Consider the following 20,084-nt stretch of genomic DNA (forward strand, 5'->3'; position numbering starts at 1 on the left):
TTGATGCCAGCAAGATTTATTAATTTACTCCTCCAAGAGATATTTAAAATCGCTGCCTGGCTCTGGAAGATTATAAAGCAGTTGAATATTAATATAAGTAGGATTTGGGCTGCTCTAAAATCTCTTTCTTCAAATGCAAACACTGCTTTCTTTGAAAACGGGGCACATAAAATCTACTCTTATTTTTTCCAAAGCAACATACACCACATTGCATACCAAGATTTTGTGTATAATATATTTATTTGCATACAGAAATATGTATTTCTATTGTACATTTTATTATTGTATTTATAGTATATATATTAAGCATACAGCATATTCCAGGAAGATATATTAAATATGCACACAGTTCATGCTACAGCGTGCATCCTTTTGAGAGAAGCTTATTGAAGAGGCAGGGTATTGTATATACATGCTGAAAATACACAGGTTCATCCAGCTGTGGGTGCTTTCCTAGTCTATTTGCAACACCAGTACTATGGTTGTTGAGAAGGATGTTATCAAACTGGATGGGGGAGGCAACTATCAATGAACTAAGTAGAAGAAAATAAAAGTAAGTAGACTGCATTATTACTAAGTAACTGTTGCCATCATTTGAACGCCCATCTCCCAAAAATGTCATCTCTTCAAGATCAAAAATCAGTGAGTGGACCAAAAGCAGAGTATATGGGACCTCCAGCTTCCACATTTCAACCCAGAGAGCTTATTTCTTGTGACGTATTATGTTGGCAACTCTGTCCTATGCTAGGGACCTGGGATTAAAGTAAGGATGAACTGGACAATTATTTCTTTTTTCAGGAAAGTACTGGCTCATTTTATATTCTTAATCCCCTCTTCTTTCAAGACCACTCTGGGATATTTACATTATTGCTATGAGGAAAGAAGCAATAAAGACTAAACAGATATTGATGTTTCCAGCAAAAGCAAAGGAGATGAATCATGTTGTTTCTTTAAATGACTCTTCATTATTCTGAAAAGAAAAATGGCAGCTCTGATAGAAACTGACTATATGAACTGCAAACATTTTTGATGGACAACAACTACAAGCTTTGACTGTACTGCATGGCAATCATGATCAAACATTAAGATGTTAGAAATAATGGACAATATGCAGGGATGGGTGATTTTGACTACATACATATGGCCTGTGTTCCCAGTCTGAGAATTGCAAATACTCCAGTGAATGAAGGAATGTTTCTTAAACATTATTGATTAATTTTACTTTCCTTTTCCAAGAGGTGAGCAATTTGCATTAATTTTCTAAAAGTGGGTTATTTCTCCACTTACAGGAGATTAATTCTAGAAATTCCTTATAAACACAAGCTTCTTAGCCATGGCATTATTTACATTTCAAAATAAATAAATTTTGTTTGGAGGGGGTGGGGAGCCTCTCCTGTGCATGGTGACCTGTTCAGCAATGTTTCTGGCCCTACCCACTAGGTAAAAATGTCTTTCTCCAACTTGTGACAATTAAGCTCACATTGCTAAATGTCCCCTGGGAGGAAAATTGCCCCTGGCAGGGAGTCACTGAAATAGGCAAATCTAGAAATAGTTAATAAAATTTTTTGAATTCAGCTTCCATATCTCTCAATCACTTCAGTGTTCCTTCCATTTTTCTGATTCTGGTTTCCAGGGAATGTCAGTCTAACTTTGATTCTTTTCTTTAACTTGGTAGTTTCTTTTTCCATGAAGTTGTGGTGACTGTGGTGTATATCAAGAACAGAAGGAAGAAATGGACCCCTCTAATGGCAATGGAGAGAAAGAGACAGTTTGATTCCCAATATTTGGATTCTTGGAGCAAATAAAATAGATGCTGAATCATAGACCTTGGGATCCAAAGCATTCATCCCAACTAAAACCAAATCTACCCCATGGAGGTACAACAAATGAAAAAGTGAAATAGCAAGCCAAGTGGTTCCTTTGTTTACGGGTAACAAGAAGCCCATGGACTTGATGTCCTTTCCACTCAATTGATGAGCTGATTTGATGAAATGATATGGAAAAAATGTGAATTTAAAATGCAAAAGTTTATACTGAATTATTTGAGTCCATATAGATGGATGCTATGAGGTAACACATAGAATATTGGGGGTGAGTTGATGATATTGTTGAAGCAAGAAGTTATTATTATAAAAAATAAGTTACCTACAATATTGTGGGAAATTTTCTTCTTACTGAGTCACAACTTTTGTTGGTGCCCTGTGCTGCTTCTTCTTCCCTCTTCTTTTTAACTCTCCCAATAGGTGAGAAAAGTTATACAAAATAACACTAATAAGTTCTAGGGTTTAATTCTGACAAATTTGTCATGTAACTCATATTACCTACCACATCATATCTGGGCAAGATATTGTAAAGCCCATAAATTGTAAATGCAATTCATGACATTTGAAATAACATTTGCAAATTTAATTTCTACCCATTGGGCCATCTTTAGAAAATCTGATTGGAAGACTGTGGTGAATAATGTAAGAAAAGATATAAAGGATTAACATGAGTGAAATGTGAATTGATTAATCCTACATTTTTTGTGCTACAAAATAGCAAGTCTGTACATGGACCAGTTTCTGTATAATGACACTATAATAATTCCTGACATGAAGTTTAGAATTAGATAGTGAGAAAAGACAAGGGAACACCCACCTACATTCTTCAGTCAGATTCTGAGAGTTTGTTGGACTGCTGTTTGATTAATTGATACATTCTGATCACAAAGATTACTGCGATTCTACTGAAACCAGAGAATGTTGTGTTAAATAATCTTAGGGAAAGTTGACAAGTTGAGGAATATGAAATATGTACTTTCGGTTAATGTTTCTGAATTTTTTTCTCCTTCCAACAGATAATGGCATAGTTATGCACCTTACTTGATTATAATTTGAATATCAACCATTATTGGGCAATGAATTGAAGATCTAACTCTTCTGAGACAGAATAAGTAAACTAATCTTGTTTAGAAATCCAAATGAAAAAAGCTATTGAAAATATCAGGAGTTTGTATTATACAAGTTAACATTTCCTACTTGGGTCAGGCAGATTCAGGTTCAAACAGAAACAACTCTAACCCTCATATCTTTCTCATGTTGAAATTCAACATGGCTTCTGCATACTTTCTCCAGCTGGACTGACCATTTTTTAATTTGAGGAAATCTCAACTTTAGAATGACTGCTTTCTCAAGCATTTTCATGTTTTAGGTAGACTATTCTATAAAAATAAAAAACTAGTTTAGAAGGAAACCAGATTGGAGACTATGTCCCACACATAGGATCATAAGTGAATGAAAGTCTTATACAATTTACACCTCCTAGGAAGGCAAAGGATGCAGTGGGAGGGGTGAATTGCCTGTGTTCCAGTTGTCTCCAGCTGGATTTAATGAAAGCCCCTCAGGTATTACCCATAAGCCATGTAGAATGGAGAAGTGCAAACCAATACTATAATAAGAAAAAAAATCTTGTAACCTAGGAATCTAGGTGGGTTTTTTTTGTTTGCTTTCTTCTTTTTTTTTTTTTTTTTTTTTTTCATGGATGGGAAAAGGGACAGGTGAAAAAATAAGCACTGATTGTATTGCAGTTCTCTGAATAAGATCATACCAAAAGAACCAAATATGCTTAACACTCTGGAGACCATTTCTGCAGCCTTTTTGATTTTCTTTCTTCACATGCCCATTGTATAAGGTCCATTTCTCCATATCGAAGTCTCCATGTTAGTGTGAACCTACGGCATATTTCATCCTCACATGATGGACACTTGACACCAACAGGAAAAAGAAACAGCAACAACAAAAAAAATAGGTTTTTCTTCTTGTGCAGGGACTCATAAAATTGTAGATTCAGAAGCCCTTCTTCAAAAGAGTACGGCAGCATAGATTTTTCCTTAAATGAACAATTCCAACATGTCTCTTTCCTGTTCTCATTGCTCCTAAACTGACAGTGTTTATAAGGTGCAAGTTTTTTTTTCAAACTGGAGCTTAGGCAGAGTAGAGGGTCACTGTGAAGCTCCTTCATTTCCCATTCCATAATAAGACTATAAAGTGCAATGGCAGAGATTTTAAAACTCAGAGCTCTTCTATCCTCTTATACTTCCCAAGCTCCCCTGACCGTTTCTCTTCTTTTCAAAGATGTTTTACCTCGTTGCACCTATGTTCTTGTAATGACACATGAGAAGGTGTTTGAAGGTCTTCTTGAAGGTGGCATTGCACAGTGCGTAGCAGGCAGGGTTGATAGTACTGTTGATGTAACAGAGCCAGTAACCAATGGTCCACACTGTGTTGGGGATGCACGGTGCACAGAAGGTGTTAATAAGCACCATGACATTGTATGGAGCCCAGGTGATGATAAAAGCCAACAGAATAGCCAAGATCGTCCTGGTCACTTTCTTTTCCCGGGAAGGAGGAGGCTTCTTCTTTGCAGGCTGCTTGGTCATCTTCACGATCTTGCGGGCTACAATGTTCTGTTTTTCCTCTCCGTTCTGACCCGAAGACCCAACTAGCTCCACAGTGGTGTTCGTTGGCGTGCAGGAGTCACCTTTTTGGGTCTTGGTGACAATTTTGATGCATGTTTGCTTCGAGTTCTCATCTTTGGAATGGCCCAAGGAAGTGGAAACTGTGTTTTCATCCTGGGTTATTTCATCATCCCTCATATTAGAGGCCACAGCACTGACTGAAGTGGAGTCATTGGAGCTCTCTTTCTCCTCCCCCTGGACGCAGTTCTCAGTCACAGCATCTCTGGGGGCCTTGCCGTTCTGAATTCTGTTGTGTTCCAGGCCACCGTCATTGCCGGGCATATTGTTATTATTTGGCTTCACTATTCTTCCTTGCACCAGGCTTGGAGAAACTGGATCTTGGTTGGCCACAGGCTCCTTCTTTTCCTTCTTTATCCTGCTCTTGCTGGCTCGGGATATATGCCAATACAGCACAGTCATGATGATCACTGGCAAGTAGAAAGCTGCAATGGCAGTACCAAAGGTGACGGCGGCATTGGAGAAAAACTGAATGTAGCATTCCCCATCCTCCACAGTTCTCACCCCTACGATGAACTGCCAGAAGAGAATGGCTGGAGCCCAGAGGATGAAGGACAGGACCCAAGCAGCTGCGATCATCATCCCTGCCATTTTCGTGGTCCGCTTAACTGGGTAGGTCAGAGGTTTGGTGACACAGAAGTACCTGTCAAAGCTGATGATGAGCAGATTCATGACAGAGGCATTGCTGACCACATAGTCCAAGGCAAGCCACAGGTCACACACCACAGGCCCTAGAGGCCAGTAGCCAATCACAGTGTAGAGGGTGTACAAGTTCATGGAGAAAACACCTATGATGAGGTCAGCACAGGCCAAGCTGAACAAAAAGTAATTGTTGACTGTCTGGAGGTGGCGGTTGACTTTAATGGAAACCATGACCAGGATGTTCCCGATAATGGTCACCAAGCTGAGGGATCCAGCCACAAGGACAATAAATACCACTTCGAATGTCTTATAAGGACTGGTAATAGCCAGGCCATTATTAGAGGAGTTTGTTGAGTTATTCATTTTGTGTTCAGTAGCCAAGTAGCCAAATCAACATTTAAGCCTGCAAGGAAATAGAATAAAATTCAAAATTATAATATAAACATTGCTTTAAAATACTTTAGATTTCTTTTGAATTTTATTTCCTCCCACTCCTTGCTATCTTTCTTCTCTTGCATGATTATTGTGCCTGCCTATAACAGTTCCCCACAAGAAGGGAAAACATTTTATAAGGAGGATTCAAGAGGTCCTTCCAGGTTGGCAATGAACTTGAAGTCCAATAACATTTTGAATGTGTCCATACAGGGATGTGAGTATGTAACTATGCATCATCTCTCCATCTCATGAATTAAGTAGAGCGTAATTCTGATGAATTGAACTAAAAACCAAAATTACATATAAAAATTTCCAAAGCATCCAGAGACTTCTAGAATGTACATAAAAATTAATAAAACAGTGGGAGGACAAAGTTAGGGAGAAAGAATGAAAATGTGTGTGTGACTTCTCTAGTCAATGGAACCTTCCCTCCTGGTAGTTCTAATCCTTTTTCATAATTATATTGAGGAGAGGAATAGTAAAGACAGCATAATGATATTTTATTAGTCAATATAATTCCCCCCAAAGAACTATTTTCTCTGACCTCTGTTTTATGCTTGCAGTCATTGTCACCTAGCATTAACACTTCCATTATTCCATATTGCTTATTAAATGCATATCGATATAATTGTACCAATTTTCAGAATTTTTTTTTCCTTCAAACCACTATGAACTCTGTTTTTTACTGTGCTTTGCTGAAGATGGAACTGTGGTTCAGAAAGTGGAGAAACTGGTATCCGCTCACATATGAAGTCAGTGACAGGGATGAGATTGTGAACCTGTTTGCACACTCCTTCATTCATCCACCTTGTCCTCATCCTATGGAGCAGCTTCTCTCTGTTAGGCATTGTGATATAGTCTGAGCATTCTGTGATGATGAGGACAGAGTTCCTGCTTGTGAGAGGCATGAACTCTGGCCGCTAAGATAGCTTGAGAGAGAGATGATTATTAAAGCCCTGTGCACTCTCTGCTGCCTAACCCTGTTGCACTAGAGTAAACACATCATGGACATTTTTCCACACCATGCTGCCAAAGTCTGATGACCACCCAGTGATCTTCCATAAGGGAGAACATATTGTGGGCCTTTAGGACAGAAAGATAGGAGATCATCAAGAATTATGTTTCCGGAGAAATGCATCTAAGGGAATACGTAATCCAACTTCCACCTCCTTTGGACAAAACTGCTGCAAGTTGCGTGTCAGAAAAAAACAATTACAGAGAAAGTATTTGGTATCCCTTCAAAATTCAGAAATCCCTATTGATTCTGAAATCACTTATTTCCAGTAATGGTATGAGATTCAGTAGGGCAGTGGTTTGCTCTTGAAATCCAGGTAGAAAATTCTTTGGTAAGTACCTTCACAGCAGAAATAGCATTTGAACAAATGGTTTATTCTAGTTGAGAAAGCAAATTATCTTCAAGCATTCTAATAATAAAAATATTGATAATAGAGTAGGATTTTGACCCTAATAGATAAGACTGCAAATACAATAGCCATAAAAATATACATTAAGTACTACATGCATCATTTTTGCAGAGAGAAAAAAATTAAAATAGGAAAAATATTTGTAAGAATATTTAAAGAAAATCACCTATTTTCCTTAATACAAAATAGTCTGGAAAAAAAGGAAAGATGGAAGACCAATCACCTAAAACACTGGTATGCTAGTTAGATCAAAGAAAAATTAAACATAAGTAATTTTTTCATATAAAAGAGATATTCAGCTTCATAATTTAAAAATAAAAACCCAAATATATGGGACTGCAGTCTAGTTTTAAGACAATATTTGGTAATTTCTCTGGGAGAATAATGTATAGCATTTAAGTTTAAAAATATATTTTTGAAATCAACAGATTTGATCCTTTATTCGATAGATTAAGTCACTGTAAGAGTAACTAAGTTATTTGTTCTTGGTCTTCTGGTTCTTGTCATAATTGGTGCTAATAATTATTATTATTGTAGAATTTATATTAACAGTCAATAATTCTCACTCTGCCCCTTACTTATTATTTATTTATTTATTTTCCTCCTTCCTACTCATCCTCCTTCTGTTTACAAGTGGCATGCACTTTTTTCAATAGAAAAATAATTAAAGGAAATTGCAGCCTTAGGTCTCCCAAATAGGTACCTTCCTAAATGCTAACAGCTATAGAAATATATGGGGCAGATTCTATCACCTCCTTATGTGAAGAAGAAAACTGAAATTATACCTTTGCTTTCATCCCAAGGCTGGTGAGCAGATGATCTACAACTAAACCCATTATCCTTCCCAGCGGGTTAGATACTCTTTCTCTGTGTCCCCTCTCCTTGGAAGAATTATAATTCATCCAGTATCACAGGAAGTTGTTAGGCAGGCAGCACGGAGATGAATTGCACCCAGAGGATGCTAGTAACGGACTCTTTTGGTGAACTTGGAATTCTTACTGAGGTACAGCACAGTACATTTACATCATATTAACATACTTAGTTACTATAACATCCCCTGAATTTTCAGTTGTATTATTTTCTGAGTTATAATAATGCTCTGTGTAAAAGTGGAAAAAATTCTGTCTTGCTTTCTTCTAGTGTATGCACGGACTAGATATGTAGCTTCCTCTTCCATGAAAGAAAGCTTCCGTTCATCAAGTCCATCAACCCCTCGCTGCTTCTGCTGTTTAAATTTCTGTAAAAGCTTTCACTTCTGGTGTGGCACCATAGGGTGTCATTAAAGCACTAATGATTACATCATTGATGAAACAACATAATCACAACAGACTAAATGATGAAGATGACCTCCGAAGAGCTCAGCAACTTAGCATGGCAAGTGTGTCATGAGAGTCCATCTGGTATTTCACAATTTGGTTTCTAAGTTCTGAAAGTGCTATGGAAACTTATGAGATGAAAAATTCTCTGCCCTCAGTTTGTTTGCTACTTGAGTCCCTATACATAGCAGAGAGGAATGTAACTGTGATTCAGTATTTTCTTCACAATGTTATGAGTTCTAATCTCTACTCTCGATTATAAGCTGTGTGACTCTGAGCCTGTCACTTAAATTCCAAACCTTAATTTTCTTTTCTCTCAAACAGGAGTAATAATAATCAATCTTCCTTTTCTTTCAGAGTAGTGGCAAGGTTCATGGTGACATAAGGTCTTTGAACCATGATCTATAAATGTTAACTATTAAGGAAATACTAGTAATTTTCACACCTGTCAAATGGGTATAAATTATTCACCTTTCCTAATAGCTAACAGAAACTGGTGTGTGTGTGTGTGTGTGTGTGTGTGTGTCTTTGAACCACATTAACAGTGGGAAGGTGCAGGGTTTGGAGGTAGAAGTAGTACTAAATTATCATTACCAATGATATTAAACTACCAATAGCATTAATACTAACAAAAATTATAATGATGATAACACACTTAAAGGATAATTGCTCTTCAAAGCAACTCAAAAGGTGATTAGTAATTTTATTACACACCTTTCATACATGTTAAAGATCAAGGAATTAGGTTGCTTGAGACTGAAACCTAGGGCACCCAACCCTAGCCTCTACTACAAACACTGTCTGAGGACTGCTGTCAGTAGCTACAGTCACTCGTCAACACCAGTGACCTGCCACGCCAGGGCCTTGGGCTCAAACGTCAAGTTGGGTCCATGATTAAGAAAACAAAGTGAAGATCATCTTGTCTAGGCCAATATTGTGACTTTGAGTGGAGATAATCACAGTAAGATAAGGAACTAATAAGTGAGGTTCTGCACAAAAAAATATGTGATATTGGAGATGCAAAACATTTTACTAAAAACAACCATCAAAAACTGTAAGTTTTTATTAGTAAGAGATCTGGTATGTAGGTGAGTGATGCAGCAAGATATGCAAAAGACCCTGGTTTTGATCCTTAGCACTGGAAAAATAGCTATATGTATATATCACCATGTGAACTAATAAATGGCCCCTCACAAAAACACTCATATTGATGGCATATATTTTCTAAATACTAACATTAATTTTTTTTTCTGAATTGCTAAAGAGAGAATACTAATTACAATTTTTAAAATATTCTGAAATACATTTAGACACAAGTTGATAATTAAATAAAATAAATGGGATTTTCTTCACACCTTTCCCAGCTCAGGCAGTAAGCCTAATGAACATGTGAAGAATACTTTCATAGGTGCATCCATAGTGTAGTAAGAAAGTCTAGCACCTGTCTAGCCTAAGTGCTAGACTTTCTTTTTTCACATATTACTTTATTTAATTCTCACAATATGGTGGAATGAGACAGACATCATTATCCTATGTACATACATGTATGATTACACAAATGGTATGAATCTACATCATGCACAAACATAGAAAGAAAAGATGTACTCCATTTGTGTACAACAAATCAAAATGCAGTCTGTAAAAATAAAAAAAGTAATAAAAAATTCTCACAATAACCCTAAAATTTATTATTATTCTCTTTTCCAGTTTTACAGATGACAATGAGCTGTCACTCAAATTTAGATCTGTCTGACCCCTAGGAATACATTATTTCCACTAATGTTCCACCATGCAACAGAAAGTAAATCACTAAAAAAGTGCTCTACAAGAATAAGAGAGTCAGGAAAAAAATGAATCTGTGTCAGAAACCATCAAATCTGGAGGGAGACATGTGATTGTGAAATCTAATTTAGGACAAGAAGGGAGTTTGGAAATCAAGAGGGACTTTCATGAAGTTCAATTTATAATTGCTTATATTTCTTTTAACTTTTGTTTTTAAAATGTACACTTTCTAATTTCTGCTTCTATTTGAACAAATTGTCAACAATGGCAAGATGTTCTGGATGATCTTCCCCCATCTCTTCCAGTTATTGCGATCTAAAAAAACAGCATATTCACTGAACAGACACAGTGACGGAATCATCAACCTTGCCAGAGTTGCCTGAAATTCCCACAACTGACAGGGCAGCAATAAGCCATGTTATCCTTTAAATTATATGTATATATGTATATGTACATATGTATATATATGTATATATATATATATATATACATATGAACTAAACACCATCATATGTCTTGAGATAGTTAATTTTTTAAAATTATTTTTACATGTCAATAGACTTTTATTTTATTTATTTATATGCAGTGTTGAGAATCAAACCTGATGCCTCACACATGATAGGCAAGCTCTACCCCTGAGCCACAACCCCGGACCCAGATAATTAAAATTTTGTTATGATCATATCATACTTAGATATATAACTTTCAGTATGTATATAAAATACTATCACAGAAAAGAAGAAAAATATAAGGTTGATACAATGTGGTAACACAGAAAATATTAAATATTTCCAAATATCATTGGAAATAAGACCCTACCTTCTGAGGGAATAGCAGATGATGGGGGAAGGAACCCGAACATTCTCTTTTTGTCTTAAGAATGAGATGTGGTGATCGTGTGCTGTGTAATACTTGATTAGGAAGCAAATTAAGCTTATTTATTTTTAATTTATACATGATATTTATAAGTAAATGTGGTATATATTAATCTGATAAGTGACATTCTGAGTGTCAATTTTTTCGGACACAGAAGATGTGACTTTTGAGGTATGTAATATATGATCTGTTTTTGATATTTTTAACGTTCAAATAATCCCAGTAATCTGTAATCAAAATTGGTACAGGTATTAAGTAGGATTTGAGATTATCAATAACCATCACTCCTTCCATCAATAAAATAGGAGAGAAAAAGAAAAAACATGAGGAGAGATTTATTCAAGGAAGTTTTGGGGAGCAAAAGCCTCTTTTTCTAAGGGAAGATTTTGTTGTATGAGATTTAAAATTGATGCAGCTGATAACATAGTTTGCTTGTATTACAATGGCCCTTGCAAATCATGAATTTCTTTAAATTTTACTGACAGGTAAAGAGTAGCTTTTGCCTGGGGCTCAGGAGGAAGTCTCACACTCCAGATGACAATATTGACATTCTAACTTCTGACTGCTTTGGCAACATCACACAGAAATGGGGTGAGTTTTTATAATTTTTGCCCTTTAATCAGGGTTTATTTTTTAATTTTATTTATTTTTACAGACTGCTTTAGATGCCCTTCTTCAGATGCTTGGATAAAGAAACTGTGGTATATATACAAATGAAATATTGTTCAGCCATAAAGAAGAGTAATATTATGGTATTTGCAGGGTTTCTTTTGAGTCAACTGCATGTGGGGTGTAGGTCAACATTTCTACTGCTTCCTTGTGGACTCCTGGATCTCAGTGCAACAGCAATTTGCACTGGTGGGGGTAGTGTCTTCAGGGAAGAGTAGGAGCCCTGAAATTAGGGTTGTTCCTTTTTCATTACAAAATTGCTGTCGAAGGGCCCTTGTGAGCTGATGACCAGAACTTCCTATGTGATCAAGAGCTGTTGGGGTGGAAGTGAAGAGGAATGGGTTCCCAGAGACAAAACATTCTTGCCCATAAGGAATCTATCATGCAGGAGAGACACAAATAGAAACTTCCAGTTATCTATACCAATTCCGGAGCAATGTAATGACAGATGCCAGGACCAGGGATCTACTGAGGAAGACTGGTCAGAATGGGGTGAAAGAAATAGATACAGAAGGCTCCCTGGTAATCTTTCCTAAGAAATATACACCCGTTAGGTTCAGAAACTTGAACAAGAACATAGTACAAGGCTTACTCACCTACACTGAGTTTTTCATGTGATCCCAAAATAATGTGTCAAAAGTATTCTGGAAGCAATGTGTTTTTCCCATTTAGGAAACTGCAGCACAGAACAGTGGACTTTATTAAATGTTCAGTAAGTAAAATATTAGGGGAGAAAACAGCCACACTGAAAACACATGACATTTTCCAAGGGCGCCTTTAAGGGGTGTGCACGTTACTACGCGGAGGCTGCACTTTGACCAAAAAGAAAAGAATGCAAAAGCAAATGGTAGAAGAGTGAAAATAGCTGAAACAGCAATCCGATCTTCACAGTAGTACCCATGGAAGATAATTCAGGAATTTTTCTCAGTGCAAAAAACCGTCAGGATTATGCAAGACCTTGTTATGGTGTGAACACGTGTGCTGGGCTTCTTTGGCTGCTTGTCAAGTGTGACACTAGGCTTAGTGATTCTGGGACAAGCCTCTACTTCGTGACAGCCAAGCCATCCTTTCCCTCTTCAGAACACATCACCAACACCACTTACCCTAAATAATGTCATGACTAATGGGGACATTGTGGTAAACACAACTTAACTAGGATCCTTGTCTTTCTCATGACAAGCCTAGCGCATTTTAGCACACCTCCTGCTGGAAAGGAAAAGAGATCTAGACAAGTAGAAACCTGGAAAATCCCAAACTTTTGACTTTTAAAAGTCAAATTCCATCTGAGTAAGTCCTGCAGCACCCACCCTTCCCTGTGTGAGGAATTTGACAGAACTCCAGAGGGATGATGGATGCAGTGGCAGAGAGGGTGCAGGCTAATCAGTGTGCTCCAGAGCACACAGTCCTTGAAAGAGGAAGCTCTCTGTGAAAAGGTTGTTCTGTCCTCTCAAGCAGGAGTAGTGAAAGGAGAGTGGAAGCAGCGCCCGCAGAGCTGCTGAAGGTTGCGTTTGATTAGGCAGCTGGATTTGAATCAAAGTCTGTGTCTTCCCTACCATCTCGAGGAGCTGAAAATGTGTAGTTGGCTTTTTTTGTTTTTGTTTTATTTTTCTTTTCCCCCTGAAGTTGGCAGGCTGCTGGTTTAATAACTCTAAATTAGTTAATTCATTGCTTTGAATTAAAAATGTGAATCAAATTTGCAGAGGCATTGAGGCTTATTATGATGCCCATGGAAAATTCTAGAATGAAAGCTGTTGTTCTCTGGAGAAACCGATCAATTCAAACAATGCACCCTGTTTGGGAGTGTTTTCAATGGTACACGTGCCTTCCCTTGGAAGTTGAGCACATGGCAAGAGGATTTGGGACAGCTGATCAAGGACAGCTCGGGAGAGAGGAAGGAAAAGCAGTTTAGGAGAAGAGAGGTCAAAGAGGAAGTTACTGTGTTTCCTCTGCAGGGTAGACGAGGATATCCAGGGTAAAATAAGTGGGATCGGAAGTGGTGAACAGGTTAGGAGGTGCACACAGAAGTGAAATATTTTTCTTCCAAGTGTAAAGAAAATAAACATTCAGATAAGGCACGTATAATAGTTGAGCATAGGCAAGAAGACTTAAATGTACACAGCAATATTCAGTTGTTTGTTCTTTTTTGATAGCAGGGATTGAACCCAGGGGCACTTAACCACTAAGTTAACATTTTTAAATTTTGAGACAGGATCTTGGTAAGTGCTCTGGGTCTCACTAGGTTGCCCAGGTTGGCCTTGAACTTGAAACTTGAGACCCTCCTGCCTCAGCCTCTGGTGTTGCTGGGATTGCAGGCATGAAACATTGTGTATGACTGGCATAGACATCTATTTAAGTGGTTCTCTACTTTAGGCTGCATTGCTTAAGAAAAGAAAGAAAAAGACCATTAATGCATGTGTTACTTTTCATAAAAATCACATTTGCATGAAAAATAAATGTAATTAGATTGTTTTATAGATATAAATTTACTGGCTACCACCCTTTAAATCACATGCACCTATAAGGATAAGCTTAAGAGATACCCCCTAATCCGGGAGCAAAATCTAGAATGTAGGTACCTAGAACCCAGAGAAGCAAATTTACCTCCATGAACTTTGGATCCTCACAGTTTTCAATGACAGAAATGATACAGGCCTCATATACTTATGATTCATACCAGATTCAATGAAGCTATAAAAATAAATAGTAAGGAAGTGTAGAAAGTAATGGGCAGCGACTATTTTTATTGTTTCCAATCGAAACACAGAATGATTGTTTGCCCAGAGTCTGATTGCAGACTATTTCTAGAACTGAGCAAAATGACCACAGTGTTATCTCACGAAAACTTGAAAAATCAGGGCAGGGAGAAGATGAAAGTCTTTACCAAATGGCAACTGAGATGAGGGAACATAAAAATCTGCATCAACTCAGCAAAGATTTGTGTCTCCGAAGCACTAATTTAGAGTTAAAATAAAGCAAGTTGGTCAGAGAGAATGAAGAGGTTTCTGTGGTAAATCAGGGCAGTCAGCTCTACCTGCTTGAAATAAACCACTTCTTGTTGATAATCTCAGGGGGAATCACAACATTATTATGTGACATGTCATTTCATTGTCACCCAGTCTGCTCTTCATCCAGTCGTCTCCCATTTTTGGTCCCATCACCAGTTTTTAGAACCTATTTGAATATTTAAATATCCCAACTCTCCTTCAGTCACAGACTCTCCACAGGAAAAGCATATCTCTCAGGCAGACTGAGCTATTACTGCAGACCTCAAATCTCCACCTTCCCAGGAGGCAGCTTTGCCCAGCATGAAAGTTCTGACAAAATTGACTTTTCTCATCCTCAGGTACACCATCTTGGTTTGGTAATGGCCCCACCACTTTTTATCTACCTCCATCTTCACCACGTAATCTAATAAAAAGTAACTAAAGTTTGAGCAGTTCACATAAGGAGGTGTTTAAACACAGTTTCCATTCCATGAGAAGAGAAGACTTTCCAATGGATAGGTTGTCAACAGATTAAGACTTGTGCACAGGTCTCAGAAACACTGTTGAATTCCTAACAGCAAAGCAGTTTGAGTTTGCTGAGAGAAGGATATGCATAGGTGGACCTCGAAGAAGATGTAGGATTCTGTGAGTAATTATCAAATCCCTAGAAGATCCCAAGGTGGAAGGAAGCAGGAGGCTGAGAGATTTTACCCTGGATTCTTCACCTAATCACCATGTCAGTCAAGTGCGTCAGTTGAGGAGGAAGTTATGATAAAACATATGAGAAGAAAAGAAAGACAATATTTCTTCTGCTAAAGGTATACAGGTTAAGAAAAATTTCTTATGAAGTATGGGTGCAAAGTGACAATGTATTACACAGGGGGCCTCCCAAGGCCTGAACTGAACTGCTGTATGTAATCATCCAAGTGTTAAGAATGGAACTATCTGGTGGACACATCTGGAGGGAGAGAGCAGCGAAGGTCCTGAATACATGTCTGAGGGATGGACCAGCAGAAGGCTGGCTTCTTGCTCTCTATAAGTGAACCAGCTCTTCTTCCTGTAACTTTACACACAGAAAACTCTGAGGTGTCAGTGGAATCAATAAGCCTGAAGATGAAGCCTATCACTGCTGTTTTCTGGTTGTGTGAACTTAAATATGTTGAACGCTTTTCCATTTCTGAAAGATCTCACAGACATGGAAAATAGCATGTGACATGCATGAGTTCTTTTATTTGAACACAGTATGCTGGGCTCCTTGAAGGTGCTCCATAAACACTTGCTATGATGGAGTTTATTATAACTGACAGGTGACTCTTAAAAGCAAGCAGAGCATAAAGAAAAAAAAAATCAGAAAGGATCAAATCACACTCTTCATATTTCCCCCCAAATATAAGAAAGTAATTTGACTTTTATTTACTATGAGTCAATTTCATATAACTTTTATTATTTACTTCAATTCATCTTAAGGCTTCCAGAAATCCCACTATCATTCTGTGCTATTCAGGCACTGGTGCTAAAGTGGAATCATCAATCTAAACTTCAATAAGCCGGTCTCTGACGAACCAAAGGGTCAGAAGGTTACAGACAGGTGAGCCTCCATTCACACTTCTTGCTGTCAATTCATGAACAATTATTTTGTGATTCTAAACTGATATTTTAGCTCAACGTAGTGAATTTTGGAGGAGATTATTTTTCTGAGGTACTAAAGAAAGAAATTTAGTTGTTCACAAATTCAGAAGCAATCCTGAAACTAAGAGATTTCTTGCTGGCAAATAGAAAAATAGAAAAAAAAAATCACTATCTGTAATATTGTGAATGCTTAGAACATGCGCTATGAATAGTCATAAAATGAATTTGTGACTTCCATTTCACAGATGACTCTGGTGCTGCTTTCAAAGAAACAACTGCATTCCAAGTTTCAAGTTAGTGGTTTTACTCATTGAAAGAAGACACCTTGTGACCAATAGAAGTCAAGAGCATTCTTTCAGCCAATTGCCTGTTGTCCTGACTCGTCTCTTCTCTTCATAATCCCAGCTGCTTCCTCCAAGTCCTTATCTTCCATATATTTATTCACTTTCTCCCTCACCCCTCCCATCTTCAATAAGTGTAGCATTTATGAGGTGACATCAGCTGTTTGAGAACCACATCAAGAGGAGCTACTCCCTAATCTTGCATGCCATGTTACTCTTCTGGTATGACTGGCTAAAAGTAAGAAATGTAACTCCATTTATGGATTTGGAGACTATAAAAAAAAAAACATTAACTAGGTTTGTAGCTCAGTGGTAGGGTCCCTGGCACATGTGAGGCACTAGGTTTGATCCTCAGCACCACATATAAATAAATGAATAAAATAAAGACATTGTGTCCATCTACATAGTTTAAAAATATTAAAAAAAAACATTATCTGGAAATATTATTCTGCTAGACAATGGACACAGTTTCACCATCCTAGAATTCAGGAGTCAAAACTAGGTCAGAGCTGAGTTCCAGCAGCAAGACAGGGATTCAGTCCTTTGGGGTAAAATGATACCTAATCATTTGCTGTACAGACCCTATGGCCCTGTCTGATGAGCCACCCCAATTTTCACAGTAGCCGTGGGGAGCAGGTCTATGCATCCCTCAGTCTTCACCCTGGCTTATGGGTGGCTAGTGCGATGGGAACGCTCAGCTAAAGTCCTCATAGTCCTTGTTCTTCATGATAAAGCATCCTCTGCTCTGTGTGGGCATTTAGGAATGTAACTTGTGAGCAGCTGCCTCTGGCTCTTCCCTCATTTGATTGCTTTCTGAGTTCATTGTAAAGCTGAAAGTTGACGATTGGGCCTGTTATTTTTTTCCTTCTTTTCCTTTTTGTATTTGTTATTAAAATTAAAAAAAAAAAGATCCCGTGAGCAAAGCTGACCTCTTTCAAAAGGGATTAACCTAGTAAGTCACAGTGAAACAGCCCACTAGACTGGAATGGAAGAAGTAACTAGACTACAAAAATACCAAGACGCGTTGTAGGGGGTAGGGATGGTGGGAAGGGTTTTCATTATGTTTGTCACAATGTCCAGTACATCCTCAAACTTCCAAATGTGCCTTAAAATAAAGATTTGGGTATCACTGAACCATAACTAACTCCTGTATTCTTAAGAGGAACTGCACATTCCTTTTCAAGCAAACATAAACCCTTGAGTGGTTACTTTAAAAGACTCACTGGATTTGTATACCTCAAACAATATTTTCATACACTGAGGTTAAATGAATTGGAAAATTATGAATTACTTTCAGCAAAATACACAAAGATATAAAAGCCAGAAAATAAAAATAAAAGGAAAATAGTTCTGGTTACATGCACAGTAGTATGCAAAGTTGGATTGGTAACAAACAAAAATGTGAATGGACAGATCTCTGATTTGTACCTTGAGAATAAAACAAATCAGAGAAATGAAGTGATTTAAAATAAAAGTAGGTTAAGGGAGGCCTTTAAATTTGGTTTAGGGCTGAGGATGTAACTCGGTGGTAGAATACTTTCCTAGCATGTGTAAGAATCTGAGTTCAATTTCCAGATATGACAATGAATAAATAAAATAAGAAATATTTGGTTTAGTTGGTTTTTTTAAAGGAAAAGTAGAAATTATGAAAGATAATGAAGAGAAGAAATATCCCAAAACTTAAGAGCAATAGTCATCTCTGGTTAGGCAAGAACTGAAGGAAGTAAAAGAGAATGAATCTGGAGACATGGAGAGAGAATTCCAGAATTAATCTCACAAATAGAAGGGAAGGGGAGAAGAATGACAGTGAATTCAGTTACTTCCAGAGATGCTAATGAATTGGGTGTTCAGGAAAATTTCCTTGATCCCTATATTGAGGATGAGGAGGGTAACAGTATTCAGAGGCCTTAAAGAGCATTGGAGTCTGGAATCGCCACGGCAATGAAGGCCACTTCAGTTAGAAACTATCAAAAGCTGTTTGTCAACAACCAAACTGGCAGTGAGAACCCTCTTGGTAGAATCTTAGGCCAGGTTTCAGTTTCTAGGTGCCCAGCTTTACTGCTTAGATTGCTGCTCTCCTGGGTTCAGGTCCTGGTGTGATCTGGTCTACCAGCTGTGACTTTATGAAGATCTGCCATAGCACTTTGAAAATGCCCCACTCCAATCTGAGCACGTGAGCACTCACCTAAAATTTTTCTTGTTTCTTAATTCTTCAAGAACAAGTTTTCTCATTGTTCATGTTGTGATGACCTCTGCTCAGCTGGTTACTAATTTGAAGAATCAAATGAAATGATGCTCACGAAAGGATTTAAGTTCACTCCAGGCTCTGAATCCTTTAGTTTTAGACTTAATAAAGGCTTAAAATTGTCTCTGGTAGACCCTGTGCTTAATAGAACAAAAGGTAGGCCCAAATCTTTGTCAGGTCGGCCTAGGCCCTGACTTCCTTACCAAGACTCCTAAAGCGCAAGAAGTAAAAAGAAGAATTAATAAATCGGATGGATTCAAACTAAAAAGTTTTTTCTCAGCAAAGGAAATAATCAATAATTTGAAGAGAGAGCCTACAGAGTGGGAGAAAATCTTTACCACATGCACCTCAGACAGAGCATAATCTCCAAGATGTATAAAGAACTCAAAAAACTTAAAACCAAAACCAAAAATAACCTAATCAGTAAATGGACTAAGGAACTTCACAGAAGAAGAAATACAATCGATCAACAAACATATGGGAAAATGTCCATTACCTCTTGCAATTAGAGAAATGCAAATCAAAACTGCTCTAAGATTTCATCTCACTCCAGTCAGAATGGTAATTATCAAGAATACAAGCAATAATAAATGTTGGTGAAGATGCGGGGGAAAAGGTGCACTCATACATAGTTGATTAGTTGCAGATTGGTGCAATCACTTTGGTAAACATTATGGAGATTTTTAAGAAAACTTGGAATGGAACCACCATTTGATGCAGCTATCCCACTCCTCGGTTTATACCCAAAGGACTTAAAATCAGCATATTACAGTGATGCAGCCACATCAATGTTTATGCAGCTCAATTCATAATAGTTAAACTATGGAACCAACCCAGATGTCCTTCAACAGATGATGGATAAAAAATGTGGTATATTCATACAATGGAATATTACTCAGCTTCAAAGAAGAATGAAATTACGACATTTGCAGGTAAATGGATGGAACTGGAGAATATCATGCTAAGTGAAATAAACCAATCCCAAAAAACCAATGGCCAGATGTTTTCTCTGATAAGTGGATGCTAATCCATAGTGGGGGGTGGGTAGGGGAAGGAATTTTGGATTGTGCAGAGGGGAGTGAGGGGAGGGGTATGGCAGGTGGGGATGGGAAGGACAATAGATTGAGACAGACATTATTACCCTATATACATATGTGAAAAGAATTTTTTTTTAAAAATATTTATTACTGTTCAAAAAAAATTAAATAAAAAAATATTGTCTCTG

At 37.6% G+C, this 20,084-nt stretch overlaps 1 protein-coding gene across 3 annotated transcripts in view; it reads right to left on the reverse strand.

Annotated features, from left to right (window-relative positions):
* Positions 1-237: 237 nt before the first annotated feature.
* Chrm2 (cholinergic receptor muscarinic 2) overlaps positions 238-20,084 on the reverse strand; it is a 135,538-nt gene continuing 115,691 nt past the window's right edge. For all 3 annotated transcript variants that reach the window (XM_047562791.1, XM_047562790.1, XM_047562792.1), the window contains one exon: positions 238-5,561. In XM_047562791.1, coding sequence (XP_047418747.1) covers positions 4,121-5,521 — 1,401 coding nt within the window. In that variant the 5' untranslated portion in view covers positions 5,522-5,561 and the 3' untranslated portion in view covers positions 238-4,120. The remainder of the gene's footprint in view (positions 5,562-20,084) is intronic.

The sequence above is a fragment of the Sciurus carolinensis genome, chromosome 8, assembly GCF_902686445.1.
Source record: "Sciurus carolinensis chromosome 8, mSciCar1.2, whole genome shotgun sequence".
NCBI classification, from domain to species: Eukaryota; Metazoa; Chordata; class Mammalia; order Rodentia; family Sciuridae; genus Sciurus; species Sciurus carolinensis.